This window comes from Saccopteryx bilineata, chromosome 4 (assembly GCF_036850765.1).
Source record: "Saccopteryx bilineata isolate mSacBil1 chromosome 4, mSacBil1_pri_phased_curated, whole genome shotgun sequence".
Classification (NCBI taxonomy): domain Eukaryota; kingdom Metazoa; phylum Chordata; class Mammalia; order Chiroptera; family Emballonuridae; genus Saccopteryx; species Saccopteryx bilineata.
The window spans coordinates 125,913,583-125,930,049 of NC_089493.1; the positions used below are offsets into that span (position 1 = coordinate 125,913,583).

Genomic DNA, 16,467 nt, shown 5'->3' on the forward strand with positions numbered 1-16,467 from the left:
TCACTGGGAAGCAAAAAATATTCTAAAAAAACTGTTTAAAATTGGAAAATAATAAACAAAAGTGAAGATTAATTATGTAGTATTAAAATGAAAAGCTGTTGGCGCTGGGCAGTGCCTCAGTGGATAGAGCATTGGCCCAGCACATGGATATCCTGGGTTTGATTCCTGGTCAGGGCACACAGGAGAAGCAACCATCTGCTTTTCCCCCACTCCCTCTCCCCCTTTCTCTCTCTCTTTCCCTCCTACAGCCAGTGGCTAGATTGTTTCAAGTGTGGTCCTGGGTGCTAAGGATACCTCCATTGGAGTGCATCAGCCTCAGGCACTAAAAATAGTTCGGTACTCAGCATTGGCCCAAGATGGGGTTGCCCAAGTGGATCCCAGTCAGTGCGCATACGGGAGTCTATCTCTCCTCCTCTCACCTAAAAAAAATTGTTTATGGAACTTCTAATTTAAAAATTATTACCTACATTGAGACTAGATCCAAAGATTTCCCCAGATCAGAAAACTATGTTTATTTCCATAATAAAAAAAACAAGTGCCAAATATCACAAGATAAATGTCTTCTAACCAATAAGGCAAAATGGGTCATTCATATTATACAGTTTTACAGCAGGTGTTAAGAAAAGTCAGCGCGGCGTCAAGCGGATCTCACGTCAGAGGCTGCGCCAGGACGTGAACTGAGGCTCACATGCGAGGAGTTAGATGAGGTTCAGCAGTAGGTGTGGCATATACAGTCTGACAAAATAAAGAGGCACAAACATTCTTCTTTGCTTAAACTGGGTGAATGGTAATGATAATCGACATTTTTGTACTTACGGCTACTGAAATGACTTCCTGATCCTACGTGATCACTCTGAAATCAGAAGCATAAATGAAAACATTTTCGGTGAATACCACTTCATTTTTGTTGTATTTTATATGTATTTCAGCTTTAACTGAGCCAGTCATTAAAACCACATTTTCGACATCCCTTTTTTTTTCTTCTGAGAGGTATTATTCTAACTAGAACCCACAAAGACACTAGCAACAATTAGAGATCAGCTGGGAATAAACTAATTCACTAAACATTTTAATAAAAGCAGCCAAGTGTTTCACAGAAAAATTTTATTGGTCAAAAGTAAAAACAAAGTGATCTCAGAATAAATTGAAATAACTTTCAATGCCTATTCTTTGCTGCTGCTTTTCCTCTAAGGAAATAGCACATTTGCGCCACATGAGGTTCCTACTGCTGGAAGTGGGAACCCTACTTCATTGACTATGAACAATTAGTGTGAAGCTCTTCTTTCACAATTTATAGACTCCCCATTACTTTTGAAGGCAAAAGCATACAGAGAGCAGGAAATGAAATTGAGGCGAAGACCCACAATCGATAATAAACCCATCAATACATCAAGAAAAGGAGAACAGAGAAACCTCAGGTACTCTGAATCAAAATATATTTGGATTGCTCCTTTCTCCAAGTAAGCCAAATGCAAAGAAACCTAACATATAATTTAAAACATTATACCTTCAAGAGTGAAGATATGCAGGTGTAGTTCATGTTTGTATATGTGTGATGACTACTATTAGCTGTGTGTCAAACTCTGATATAGGAGACCACAGTAAAAATGGTCCATGGTTCTACAAATTAATGCCACCTCCACTAATCCTCACTGCCGCAAAGGTATGGAGATATGTATGTAAACACTAGTTAAGCTTCTTGTCCTATGTAATATTTAATACTAGAGTTGGCAATAGCTAATAAATGGACTTATAAATGTGTGGTGGATGAGAGGCTGATGAACCTAAGGGTTTCAAAAAACTTAATTTGGGTTTATTACCTTTTCTTGATTATGCAAATAAAAATGAATACTTTCAATATAACAAAATTAGCCTCATTCTAAAATATCCCTATTTCCCTGCATTTTTTTCTATAAGCATAAGGGAATGCCTACACATTAAGTATTACACATAACAGCACTTCTGTTGGCAGTTTCGGAAGGGTTTAAGCATGTGAGATAATACAGCAGAGAAGAGTCAATGTTGTAAAGGGTGAATTCTCAGTTTGTATGGCTGTTTTCATAAATACTGAGTCACATACAAAGTGGGCTCTGTACTTTTCTTTTTGAAAATGAAAAATCACTTCTAGTATAAGAATTTATCTTAACAATTATGTACTAACTGGACAGAATGTCTCCTTTATATTGAGTGAAAAAAGTTACAAAACAGGGTATACAATATTTGCAATCGTTACATGTGCATGTAACAAGGTATGCACAAAGAAGAGGTCTGAAAGTATATCAGTCAGGTGCTAGGAGTGCTGGATTACAGAAATGCTCATTTTCTGCTTTTAGTTTAACTACATTTTCTAATTTTTCTAAAACATGTATGTATTGTTTTTATAAGAAAAAATGTAATTTTCTATAGTTTATTATAACCTCACTGAAAGTTACTGAGCTGACTCTATAATTTTGTCTAAAGCTATAGAAAAATATTTTATTCTTAACAGATGAGTCAGGAGAAAAGTAATACATAAGTAGTACCCAATTACAGGTGCCAAGCTTGGAAGAACACTTCGGAGGGCACATATACATATGTGTATTTTCTCATCCAAGCGATTCTGAGCATGGAATTAGTGCAGTAGTGAAGAGCACAAAGAAGCCAGATTGACTAGGTTTGAGTTCTGGCTCTGCCACTTACTACTTGTAAACCCCTCATGGGCAGATCATGCTGTGCCTCACTATAAGTACAACTAATTATACAACACTCCACCTAAACAGCCATCTGAGGACTACCTGAACAGAAGACCTATAACTAAGGATTTACAGAAGCCATATTGAGACTGGCAGGAGGGGCAGAGACATGAAATGGGCTGGCCCCATAGCCATGTGAGGTGGTTGTGAATTGGGAGGGATATCTCAGCTCAAAGGTCCATCCTAAGGAGCAAGTGCCCTCAGCCCCATGCTGGACTTCCCAGCCTGGAAGAGGAGCCCACAAAACATCTGGATGTGAAAATCAGCAGGTATTCTATCTACCTGGGTGACATGGAAGGCTGATGGAAGACCAGGCATCCTCTTAAAGGGCCAGCACAGAAACTAAGTCGCAAGCACTCACCCTAAATTCCAGCAGTCATACATGGGGAGACTGAGTAATGTCAACACAAGGGTCAGAGGGAAAGCACAAAGGTCAGAGGAGAAGCCTTCCTCCCACCTAGCCCAAGTCCACTACCTTTCCTGGGTTGGGCCTTCCCCCAAATTGGCATTACATGGTGAGCTACACTAGCTGCACCCTGATGACTCCCTGAGGCCCCACCCCACCCCACTTGTACACCACCTAAGACCTGTCTGCTGTAACAAACCTGGGCCTGCACTGCAGTCTGTCTTACAAAACTTTCAAGAAATTCTGATTGAGCTCTGAGGGTGCTGAGACAACACAGGGAAAAACTGAGTTGTACTGCTTCAAGGCAAGGACCATTTTCCCACCGGCTGACAGGTACCTTTGTTGAGCCCTCTCTTTATAAAGCCAAATCCTAATCTGTATTAGCCTGATGAATTCTACTAGCTCCAACCTGTCAACTCCCTAAGACCCCATCACAAAGGTCTGCAGGCCCCAGGGGTGATAGCTGCCCTTGATGTACCCTGAGACTTTCATTGAGTTGCCTCAGATCCAGCAAATCACTGAGTGTGAAGCTGTATCAATCTGATGAACATCACTCATATCTCCCTGGTGACTCACTGAGAATTGCCTTACCCAAGATGCGTACCACCTCAGGCTCTTTCACTTGCTGAGCCTTGCAGACAACTAACCAGTGGTAAAAGGTCTCAGGGTGCCTTGGGTATGGGTGGCAGCTGGCCTCAGTTCACAGCTTAGCACCTCCCACGCACACCTAGGCCCAGCACAAGTGGCTACCAATCATGCACTGCTTTGTGTCTCCTAACAGGTAGCTCTGGGTGTGGTCACAGCACCTGACATTAAGCTATACCAGTGTTCTTCTCCAAAGGTCTAAGAACCAACACACCATGTGATGGCTTCAGACCATAACAGAGCACTACACAACCAGCTCCGTAAGTGGCAAACCCGAAGGGCGGTCTCAGCAGGCACCAAATTCTGCTGGGACAGATTCTGTTCTATGGGGTCAGCCCCTGCCTAGCAGCTTGTACACTGTGGTCACAGCCAATCTTCATAGCCAGACAGCCTGAGCATCGACCCCATCCATGGATGTGTCAAAAGCAACCAATGCTTAACTACACAGGAGCAAACACATAACCCACATACTTGGAGCACCTAGATCAGGTGACCAGAAAGATTGCCACTGGGTCACACAAGGCACCTACTACATAAGGCCACCCTGACAACTAGGAGGCATAACAGATCTACTTAATAAATAGAAACAAACACAGAAGCAGAAGAAATAATAAACAAAATGGAGGCAAGCAATCTACCTGATACAGAGTTCAAACAATGGTTATAAGGATGGTCAAGGAACTCAGTGAAAACTTGATAGCAAGCATAAAAAAGGACACAGAAGCCATAAAAAATAACAAGTCAGAATGGAGAAAACAATAACAGAAATGAAGAATATACTAGAAGGAATCAACAGCAGAAAGTAGAGGATCAAATCAGTAATTTGAAAGACAAGGGTGAAGAAAACAATCAGAGAAGCAAAAAGGAAAAAAATTTGTTTCAATAAGAAAAATAAGGATAGATTGAGGGGTCCCTGGGACAACACTGAGCATACACACACCCACATTATAGGGGTACCAGAATAAGAAGAAAGAGAACAAGAGGTTGAGAACCTATGTGAAGAAATAATGACTCAAAACTTCCCAAACCTGGTGAAGGAAAAGGATACAATAGTCCAGAAAGCACAGAGTCTCAAACAAGATGAACCCAAAAAGGCCCACACCAAGACACATCATAATTAAAACAGCAAAGGATAAAGACAAAGAGAATCTCAAAAGCAACAAGACAAAGACAGTTAATCACCTACAAGAAAGCTCCCATAAGACTGTCAGCTGATTTCTCAAGAGAAGAACATCAAGCCAGAAGGGATGGGCATGAAATATTCAAAGTGATATAAAGTGATAAAAATCAAGGACCTACCCAGTAAAGCTAACATTTAAAATTGAAGATGAGATAAAGTGCTTCCCAGACAAGAAAAACTAAAGGAGTTCATAGTCACCAAACCAATGTTACAAGAAATGTTAAAGGGACTTAAGATAAAGGGAAAAAAAGAAATATAAATATGAATAATAAAGCGTCAACAACTACATACCTATCAGTGCTCACTTTAAGTGTAAATGGTTAAAACCCCCCAAATAACATAGGGCAGCTGAATAGATAAGAAAACTAGACCCATACATAAGCTGTCTAAAAGAAATGCACTTCAAATTGAAAGATGATATAGACTGAAAGTAAAGGGATGGGAAAAAGATAGTCCATGCAAATGGCAATGAAAAAAAATCACTTTATTTAAAGGCTATAATAACACTCAAAGAAGGACACTACATAATGATAAAGACAACAATTTAAATAGGAGGATAAACCATTGTAAACATTTATGCATGCAACATAGGAGTACCTACATATATTAATGGATATAAAGGGAGAGACTGCCAGTAATACAACTACAGCAAGGGGTTTAACCACCCCAATGACATCAATGGATAGATCTTCCAGACAAAAAAAATCAAAAGAGAAACAGCAGCCTTAAACGATACATTAGACCAGATGGATTTAATTGATATTTTCAGAGCATTTCATCCTAAAGTAGCAGAATATATACATTCTTTTTAAGTGCACATGGAACGTTTTTCAGGATAGATGAGAAATTAGGCCACAAAACAAGTCCCAATAAATTTAAGAAGACTGAAATCATATCAAGCATATTCTTTGACCACAATAGTATGAAACTGCCCTGGTCAGTTGGTTCAGTGGTAGAGTGTTGGCCCAGCATGTGGAAGTCCTGGGTTTGATTCTTGGTCAGGGCACACAGGAGAAGTGACCATCTGCTCCTTCACCCTCTCTCTTCATTCCTTCTCTCTCTCTCTCTTCCCCTCCTGCAGCCATGGGTTGAATGGTTTGAGTAACTTGGCCCCAGGTGCTGAGGATAGCTCCATGGTCTCACCTCAGGCACTAAAATAGCTCCGTTCAGAGCAATGGAGCAGTGGTCACAGATGGGCAGAGCACTGCCCTCTAGTGGACTTGCTGCATAGATCCCAGTCCAGGCGCATGCAAGAGTCTATCTTCTCTGCCTCCCTGCCTCCCCTCCTCTTACTTAATAAAAGAAATAGTATGAAACTAGAAATCAATTAAAAGAAGAAAACTGAAAAACACATAAATATATGGAAACTAAATAACATGTTACTCAGCAATGAGATCAAGAAATAAATCAAAAGATACCCTGAGACAAATGAAAATGAAAAGTACAACAACCCAAAATCTGTGAGACACAGTGAGAGCAGTCCTAACAGGAGAATTCTTAGAATACAGTCCTACTTCATGACACATGAAAATTTTTAAATAAACAATCTAATCTTGCACCTAAAGAAACTAGAAACAGAACAAACAAAGCCCAAAGTACATAGATGATGGAAAAAAATAATAAACATCAGAGTGGAAATAAACAAAATAGAATCTGAAAAACCAACACAAAAAAATCAATGAAATCAAGAGCTGATTCTTTGAAAACATAAACAAGATTGATAAACCTTTGATCAGACTCATCAAGAAAAAAAAGAGACTCCACAAATAAATAAAATCATAATTAAGAAGTTACAACTGACACCACAGAAATATAAAAGATTATAAGAAAATACTATAAACAACTGTATGCCAACAAACTGGATAGTCTGAAAAAAATTAATAAATTCCAAGAAACATACAATCTTCCAAGACTGAATCAAGAAGAAACAGAAAATCTGAACAGACCATTTACAACCAACAAAATCAAATCAATAATCCATAAACTCCCAACAAACAAAGTACTGGACTGGGTGGGTTCACAAATTTACCAAAGAAGAATTAAAACCTACCCTTCTCAAATTATTCCAAAAAATTCAAGAAAAGGATAGGCTCCCAAGCTCATTTTATGAGGCCAGCATTATCCTGATTCTAAGGCCAGACAAGAACATTAGCAAAAAAATTATAAACCAATATCCCTGATGAACACAGATGCAAAAATCCTTAGCAATATATTAGCAAACTGAATCCAGGAATACATAAAAAAGATCATACAGCATGGTAAGTGGAATTTATTTCCGGGATGCAGGGTTGGTTCAATAACTGCAAATCAATTAACATGACAAACCACTTAAACAAAATGAAGGATAAAAAGCATATGATCATATCAATAGATGCAGAAAAAGAATTTGACAAAATCTACCATCCATTTATGATAAAAGCTCTAAGCAAAGTGAAAAGAGAGGGAACATAACTCAACATAATAAAGGCCATATATGACAAACCCACAGATAACATCATATTCAATGGGGAAAAGCTAAAAGTGTTTTCCTTAAGATCAAGAATAACATCCTGGCCAGCTGGCTCAGTGGATTGAGAGTCAGCCCAGCATATGGATATCCTGGGTTCAATTCCCAGTCACAGCACACAAGAGAAGCAGCCATTTGCTTCTTGCCCTTTCCTTCCTTTCTTCTCTCTCCTCCTCCTCTCCCTTTTCCCTTCCACAGCCAGTGGCTCCATTGGTTCAAGAGTCAACCCTAGGCACTGAGGATGGCTCACTTGGTCCAAGCATCAGCCTCAGGTTCTGAGGATAGCTCAGTTGATTTGAATATTGGCCCCAGATGAGGGTTGCCAGGTAGATCCCAGTCAGGGCACATGTGTGAGTCTTTCTCACTATCTCCCCTTCTCTCATTTAAAAAAGAAAGAAAAAGATAAAAAATAAAACAGAGATGTTGACTTTCACCACTTTTATTCAACATAATATTGGAAGTCCTAGCCACAGGAATCAGAGAAGGAAAAAAAAAAAGAAAGGCACCCAAATTGGAAAGAAAAAAGTAAAACAGTAGTTATTTGCACATTACATGATAGATCTAAAGACCCCTAAAGACTCTACCAAAAATTACTAACATTGATAATTGATTCAGTAAAGTAGCAAGAAACAAAATAAATATTTAGAAATTGGCTGCATTTTTATTCACTAAAAATGAAGTACTGTATCAGAAACAGAAATTAAGAAAACAATTGCACTTACAATTGCATCAAAAAAATAAAATACCTAGGAATAAAGTTAAACAAAAAGTCAAAGATCTACACTCAAAATGTTATAAGACACTAAAGGAAGAAATTTAAGAAAATACAAATAAACCCTGGCTGTTTGGCTCAGTGGTAGAGCATTGGATGTCCCGAGTTCTATTCCTAGCACAGGAGAAGTGACCATCTCCTTCTCTATCCCTCCCCTTTGTGCTTCTCTTTCTCTCTCTCTCTCTCTGTCTCTCTCTCTCCCTCCTGCAGTCATGGCTCGCTTGGAGTGAGTTGGCCCTGGGCACTGAGGATGGCTCCATGGCCTCTGCCTCAGGCGCTAATTAGAGCTCAGTTGCTGAGCAATGAGCAAGCCCCAGAGGGGGAGCATATCGCCCCCTACTGGGTTTGCCAGGTGGATCTCGGTCGGGGCGCATGCAGGAGTTTGTCTTTCTGCCTCCTCTCCTCTTACAAAAATAAAAAAAATTTTTAAAAAGAAAGAAGCTTGACCAGGTGGTGGCCCAGTGGATAGAGCGTCAGACTGGGATGCGGAGGACCGAGGTTTGAGACCCTGAGGTCACCAGCTTGACCGCAGGCTCATATGGTTTGAGCAAGGCTCACCAGCTTGGACCCAAGGTCGCTGGCTTGAGCAAGGGGTCACTCAGTCTGTTGAAGGCCCACGGTCAAGGCACATATAAGAAAGCAATCAATGAACAACTAAGGTGTCACAACGAAAAACTAATGATTGATGCTTCTCATCTCTCTTCGTTCCTGTCTGTCTGTTCCTGTCTGTCCCTCTCTCTGACTCTCTCTCTGTTTCTGTAAAAAAAAAAAAAAGAAAATACAAATAGATGATAGTATATGCCATGTTCATAAATAGGAAGAATTAATATCATTAAAATATCCATACTATCCAAAGCAATCAATAGATTCAATGCAATTCCTATCAAAATGGCAATGGCATTTTTCACAGAACTAGAAAAAATAATCCAAAAATTTATATGGAACCAGAGAAGATCCTGAAGAGCCACAGCAATCTTAAGAAAAACAAAATTGAAGGTGTCATGTTACCTGATATCAAACTATAATACAAGTCTATAGTAATCAAATCAGCATGGTACTGCTATAAAAACAGATACATAGATCAATGGAACAGAACAGAGAGCCCAGAAATAAGCCCACATCTGTATAGTCAATTAGTATATGACAAAGACAGCAAGAACATACAATGGGGTAAAGACAGTCTATTCAATAAATGTCATTGAGAAAATTGGACAGATACATACAAAAAAATTAAAAAATGAAACCAGACTACGTTCTTACACGATTTACAAGAATAAACTCAAAATGGATTAAAGACTTAAATGTAAAGACTTGAAACCATAAAACTCCTAGAAGAAAACATGGGCAATAAAATCTCTGACATATCTCTTAGTAGTATATTTTCTGACATGTTTCCTTGGGGAAGGGGAAACAAAAGAAAAAATAAATAAGACTATATTAAACTAAAAGTTTTTTTCCCAGCAAAGGAAACCATCAACAACATTAAAAAGCAAACAACCCTCTGGAAGAAGATATTTGCCAATGATACATCAGACAAGGGGTTAGGAGCCAAAACTTGTAACTTATACAACTCAACACCAAAAAAAACAAACAATCTAATTTAAAAAAGGGTAGGGGACCTGCATTGGTACTTCTCCAAGGAAAACATACAGATGGCCAACAGAATGAAAAGATGCTCATTGTTACTAATCATCAGAGAAATACAAATTAAAACCACAATGAGATATCACCTCTCACCTGTCAGAATGGCTATCACCAATAAATCAACAAACAAATATTGGTGAGGATGTGGATAAAGGGGAACCCTCATTGTGCACTGCTGGTGGGAAGGCAGACTGATGCAGCCACTATGGAAAACAGTATATAGATTCCTCAAAAAGTTAAAAAATATAACTACCTTATGACTAGGGATTCCACTTCAGGGAATATATCTGAAGAAACGTGAAAAACTAATTTAAAAAAAATGCACCTCTATGTTCACTGCAGCATTGTTTACGATAGCCAAGATCTGAGAATAGCCCCAGTGCCCATGAATAGATGAGTGGATAACAATGATGTAGTACATATATACAACAGAATATGACTCAGCCATTAAAAAAGAATGAAATGTTACCAATTATGACAACATGGATGGAACTGGGTACTGGGCTAAGTGAAATAAGTCAGACAGAAAAAGACAAAATACCATATGGTTGCATGTATATATGAAGTCTAAAGAACAAAATAAAACAACAAACAAAACAGAAACAGTCATAAATACGGAGAACAGACTGATGATTCCAAAGAGCAAGGGGGATGGGAGGTTGGGTGAAAAAGTGAAAGGATTAAGAAGTATATACAAATTGGTAGACTACAAAACAGTTAATGGGATGCAAATCCCCAGCACAGGGAACACAGTCAATAATATTGTAAATACTATATATGGTACCAGGTGGACACTTGAATCATCAGGGGGCCCACTTCGAAAATTACAGAATTGTCTAACCACTATGCTATATACCTAAAACTAATTTAAAGTCATACTGAATGCTAATTATAATTGAAAAATAAAATTAAAGAAAAATCAAAACAAAAAAAATTACTTTTATTATGTACTTTGGAGCTATCTTCTCCAGTAAAGATAAAGATTCATGCTGAACAAGCCACCCTCTTCAGTGATCCTAGTGATGAGTGGCATTTATAAAATACGTATCATGGCCTTGTAAAGTGAATCCACACAGTTAGAAGTGAGAGAAGGGGTCACCCTGGCTGCAAAGAGAGTGGGCAGTGACAGGAGCAAGTGTGAGGAGGCTTTGGAGCATGCGTACTTTTTAAATATTTCAATAAGAAAGATTTTTTTATAAAAACATGGCCTTGGAGAAAAAGTTAGCTGGTCCAACCAGAGATGAGTATATGATCTGAGCCTTATTCTTCACAAAACAGTACATTCTATTTAATCCACATAATGTATGAAATTCTTTCTAAGACAATCCTGAAAATACCATTATTCACTGACACGATGTTTTGTTGTTATTGCCATCACACTCATTGCAAATGTACAGGTAAAAATACAAAGTTTAGAAGTGGTAAGGATGGACAATGTGGAAGGTTGAGGAGGAGAAACTAGACCTGAATTGGCTGGTCAGTTTCAATGACGGCATTTAATCTTTACAACTCTCGAAAAGGTGCAATTACTCCAATCTTGCCAAAAGGTAACAAGCTCAGGAATTTTAAATAAAAAAACTGACAAGTCCAATTTATTTAAACTACAAAAGAAAGCATAATAACAGATTCAAGTCCGACTACAAGCCCTTTAACACTACCTGTTATGAGTTATGTGAAATAATTTATTTAAGCCTTCTATACCTCAAAATATTTATATCTATTTTTCAGAGCCTCAATAGTTCTTAAGCTTTCTTCATGTTGCTTTTCTTTAGCTGCCAAAAGGGACTTCAGCTTTTCCTTCTGAAATGGAAAAGGACAAACACAGGACAAAATTACACAGGGCTTGAAATTGCGTTAAAAATGTGTTTCAGGAAACACAAGTTAGAATTATTCTGAGGACTGCAGTTAATGAGTTCTCTAACTTTTTTAACTATTAGTATAATTAGAAATTTCTATAAATATACTAATAAAATATATAATACATACAATAATATAAAATTGTCTTAGATATTTTCTTTAAAATATTTAGAATTTTACATTTCCTCATGAAAAGCTTCGCAGAAAATTAGATATTCAGGGGTCATAACAAAATGCCAACAATAATCCAGGTCACTATTCTCAAAACACACTTTTCCGGCCATGTGTAGGTTTTGCTTTTCCCTTGGAGCAATAGCCAGAAATAGGATCTTGGTGTCCAAATCAGTTCAGGACTTAATCCTCTCTCTACTGCAATATCATCTTCACTTTGCGTAACACTTCACAGCTTTAAAGTAGAGTTTATCAGCCTACCTCACTTTCCAGATCATCAGCAACCATGACTTCCTAAATAAAAAAAAAATGTATTTTCATTCTTGAAAGTTTGTTAAAAGACTTGAGCTTGCAACTGTCTTTACAAAAACTGGCACGTGTCTTTAAGAGCAGAAACAAGGAAGGCCCTGCTCCTAATGTCTAAGTACCACAGCCGCCTCTGAGCTGTCACTCACTCTTCTCACTCTCCAGGGGCAGAAGCTCTTTTGATTCTTCTGAGAACTCATCAATTATCAACTTCCACCTGTTCTTCCTCTTCACATTTTCTGTCTACTCCTTCCTCTTCAATCCACAGTCCCAGCTATAGTTTAGTCCTGTGTAACTATCACATACCAACAGTATTCTCTGTTCTTATACTGAACATTAAAAGCTTTGGGCAAGCGTCCCAGTAAGAGAACTTTCTTTGGGCAATGATTCGATTTTAGCTCCTTTAGCACCGAGCACCCTGACTTGATCTGACAGGTGACTATTAGCAATTTATTATCAACAGTGATTACTGATAGCAAAATAATTTTGGCTTTTTTTATTATGCAGATCATTTACCTCATTTAACTGTAGTTGTAAACCATTGACTTTATCCAGTAATATTCTCTGTTCTTGCTGAATTTTTCTCAACCTCTCTTTCAAATCTCCATTTTCAATCTCCAGATCCTTAAATAGTAAAGATAACAGGTGCTAGACAAACCTTAAAAGAGCGATTCTTATGGAAGAAATTTTTTTTATGGAAGAAATTTTAAAAAGCCATTTGCTATCATATACAAAAGGACTATGCATATATAAAAGGACTTTAACTATAATGACACAATAATTTCAATGACATTCAAATGATTTAAGTCCATAGATTAGAAACAATATAGAAAATTGCAGTCTTATTATATCCAATGAATATAAGTATATACAAGACAGCAAACCATCATGATACTAATAAAAAAGTAAAAGCATCGTTTGGAAATAGAAGGCAGCAGAATATGCCATTTTAACTTTTGTTTAACCCTCTTGAGTTTACAAAACTATTCTAATGCTGTGTTGTTAAACTGATAATCATTTCAATGCTCTGAAAAACACATTTAAGGCTTCAATTTAACACTGTATATTTTGCGTTTTTATTTTTTAATTTATTTTTATATATTGATTTTTAGAGAAAAAGAGGAAGGGAGAAAGGGAGAAAGAGAGAGAGACTGAAACATCAACTTGTTGTTCCACTTATGGATGCACTCATTGGGTGACTCCTGTGTGGGCCCTGACTGGGGATCAGACCCGCAGCCTTGGTGCCTCAGGACGCTGCTCTAACCAGCTGAGCTGCCAGCCAGGGCCTACTCCACCTTCTTATCACTGCATAGTAAACCATAAAACCCATACAAAGTAATTTTGTTCTAGCATATGAAAAACAGCTATTCAACTTTTATTTCAGTTGTAAGATAAACCATTCAATTATGGTATCTTCTGTCAACATAATACATGTACTAATTATTTTATGAACATTTTAACAAACATAAAGGCAAAATGCTGTATAATTAAGAAAAATTTTTAAAGGTATTTTTCTTTTAAGATTTTATTTATTCATTTTAGAGAGCAGAGAGAGAGAGAGAGAGAGAGAGAGAGAGAGAAGGGGGAGGAGCAGGAAGCATCAACTCCCATATGTGCCTTGACTAGGCAAGCCCAGGGTTTCGAACCTCAGTGTTCCAGGTCAATACTTTATCCACTACACCACCACAGGTCAGGCCAAAATTATTTTTCTTAATCAAAATAAAAACACTTTCAGAAGTCCAGATTTTATTCTATTTCCATTAACAACCATCATTTTATCACTATAATTAGTTACCTAAAATGAACAGCAATTTATCATTTATGGCCCAAAACAGATATATTTATATTTAAATGAACAAAAAGTTATATAAAGTTGTTAAATTATTTGCTTCCTAATATATATTAAAGCAATACTTCCTGTAAGATAATACCACCCCAAACATTCACATCAAAAGTCAATTCTTTCAGAAGGTACTAGACAAGAGAACGGAATTACAAAACGTAACAAGCCCCTCTGCTCCCCACTAATTCCTTCCCATTTTGCTCCCTCTCCCTCCCCTACCTCACTGCAAAAAACAATGCAATTCTTCACAAAGAAAGGTACACATTTTTTCCCTTTTACCTGAATACTCTGATGCTTCCTCTGATTTGGCTTCATGTTTACTTCCTCTAGCATGTGCGGCAAAGCTCGCTTTGGTAAAAGAGAACAAAGGTTGGCAAGTATGAGAATACAGAAATGCACATTTTCCTCAACAGGCAGCAGGCCCCATTAGTGACTCAGTTTATTCAACATTAAACTTTGGTGCACATAACACCAGGCAGCAGTGTTTCCATTTGCAACTCCGAACTGAAAGCACCTTTGGTTTTAAATAAATCAAGTATAATTTATTTTAAAATACTGAAAAAAATAACACAATTTAAAATCCTTATTGGTACTAAAGTCACCAAGTTCTGAAAGAGAGGATTTGTACTAGACAGAAAACTAGAGTTGTATCATAAAGCATCATTAACCATTCCCAAAGGAAAGATTTAGTTTTTAAAACAAGGAGGGGGGAAGATACAGAATGTTGAAAGAGCATATGGAAATTATTTCTTTCTCTGAGGACTGATGAAATAAAATACCTAGGGGTGTGGTAAGGAAGAGGCAGCCGGCCCTCTGGCCTGAACTACACAAAAGATCTCTAAAGACTTGCTTGGGTATGTGTTTTGTACACTTACTGCTTTGAAACTGTACTCTAGCTTAGAGATCTGCTTTAATAAAAACACAATTATTAAACAAGAGAACAAACTACCTCCTTTCCTTGCCCAAACTGACCTTTAAACTCACACAATAGTTTAGAAAGCTATTTCTTTCTTCCTATTTGAAAGCTAAAAAAAAGCTAATGCTTTAATTTCCCAAGATAATTTTTTATGTTTCATATTATTTGTTGAGTTTTGTTTAATCAAGTGTTTAAACTATCATTCTAACAAAGAGTTTGGGTTTAGAATTAGAGGGACAGCTTCCCATTAAGAAGATCACCTGTATCTACAATTTGGCCCAAACTATTTACAGCCTCTTTCCATCTACCACAGGGCTGTTCTTCCTGTGGACCTGGCCAGTCTACTAGCCCTGTCATCCACTGCCTTACTTACCTTCAGAGGGCCCCTGATGGCCTGCGCCTGGACACCTGCTCTGTGAAGTGCACACACTCCTGTCCCTGCAGTGCTCCCCCATCAGGGGCTTGGCTCGGTCCTGGTCCCTCTCCTCTCTCCACAAGGCACCACCCACAGAGCCCAGCGGCCCCCTCATCTCCTTCAGATCTGTTCAAACTTCACTGTCACCTCGTAGGAGAGGCCTTTGCTGACCACTCAGTCTAAATTAGCTTCCCTCCCCTTTCTTCCTGATCTCATCCTGCTCCACTGTTCTTCAGAGCATCTGCTATGATCTCAAATGCTCCTCTGCCATCAGTCATCTCTTTCACTGGGCTAGAGCTAGTTCTGTAGGTAGAAACTTTGAATGCTCTCATCTCCCGGCACTGAGAACAGTAATAGGTGTTCTACAGATACTTGTTAGGCAAACTAAATAACTGTATTTTTTTTAATTGTATTGCCTTGGAGAGCATTGTGCTAAGTGAAATAAGCCAGTCAGAGAATTACAAGTACCATATGAGTTCACTCATATGTGGAATCTAATGAACTAACAAGCAAAACAGAGGCAGACTCATACACAGAGAGCAGGCTGACAGCTGTCAGGTGGGAGTGTTGGGTGAGGCAGGTGGAGGGATAGAGCAAAAAAGGACAAATAAAAGCAAAGAAAAAAATACATGGGCACAGAACAGTGTGGTTGGGTGATTGTGGGGAGGAGAGGAGGGGGAGGGGGTGGGGGTGGGTAAGTGGTGATGGCCGAAGATTTGACTGGGGGGGTGGTGAACACAATACAGTGTACAGAGATGTGTTATAGAATTGGGCACCTGAAACCTGTATAATTATGTTAACCAGTATCACCCCAATAAATCCAATTAAAAAATAAAAATTTAAAAAGTCTACTATAGTCCTCTTGATAACAGGGATCATATGCCCCTTAATACTGGAAGATACTTAAATTTACAGAATATATTTTTAATGTATTCAATAAAAATAGAAAAAGTGAGTTTTACAGTTCCCAGCAGAATATTATTAACTCCATGTATTCTTTTAGACTTCAATGAGCAGAGTACCATCCCCATATTAATATTCAAGAGTTCTTCAAACATCTGTATGTTTCAGACA

At 38.1% G+C, this 16,467-nt stretch overlaps 1 protein-coding gene across 6 annotated transcripts in view; it reads right to left on the reverse strand.

Moving 5' to 3' along the window:
- The window catches only part of UACA (uveal autoantigen with coiled-coil domains and ankyrin repeats), a 108,171-nt gene that overhangs the window by 14,851 nt on the left and 76,853 nt on the right, over nt 1-16,467 (reverse strand). For all 6 annotated transcript variants that reach the window (XM_066277947.1, XM_066277946.1, XM_066277944.1 and 3 more), the window contains 5 exons: nt 14,342-14,410; nt 12,736-12,843; nt 12,175-12,207; nt 11,587-11,685; nt 817-853 (listed from right to left, as the gene is read on the reverse strand). In XM_066277947.1, the coding sequence (XP_066134044.1) occupies nt 817-853; nt 11,587-11,685; nt 12,175-12,207; nt 12,736-12,843; nt 14,342-14,410 (346 nt within the window). The remainder of the gene's footprint in view (nt 1-816; nt 854-11,586; nt 11,686-12,174; nt 12,208-12,735; nt 12,844-14,341; nt 14,411-16,467) is intronic.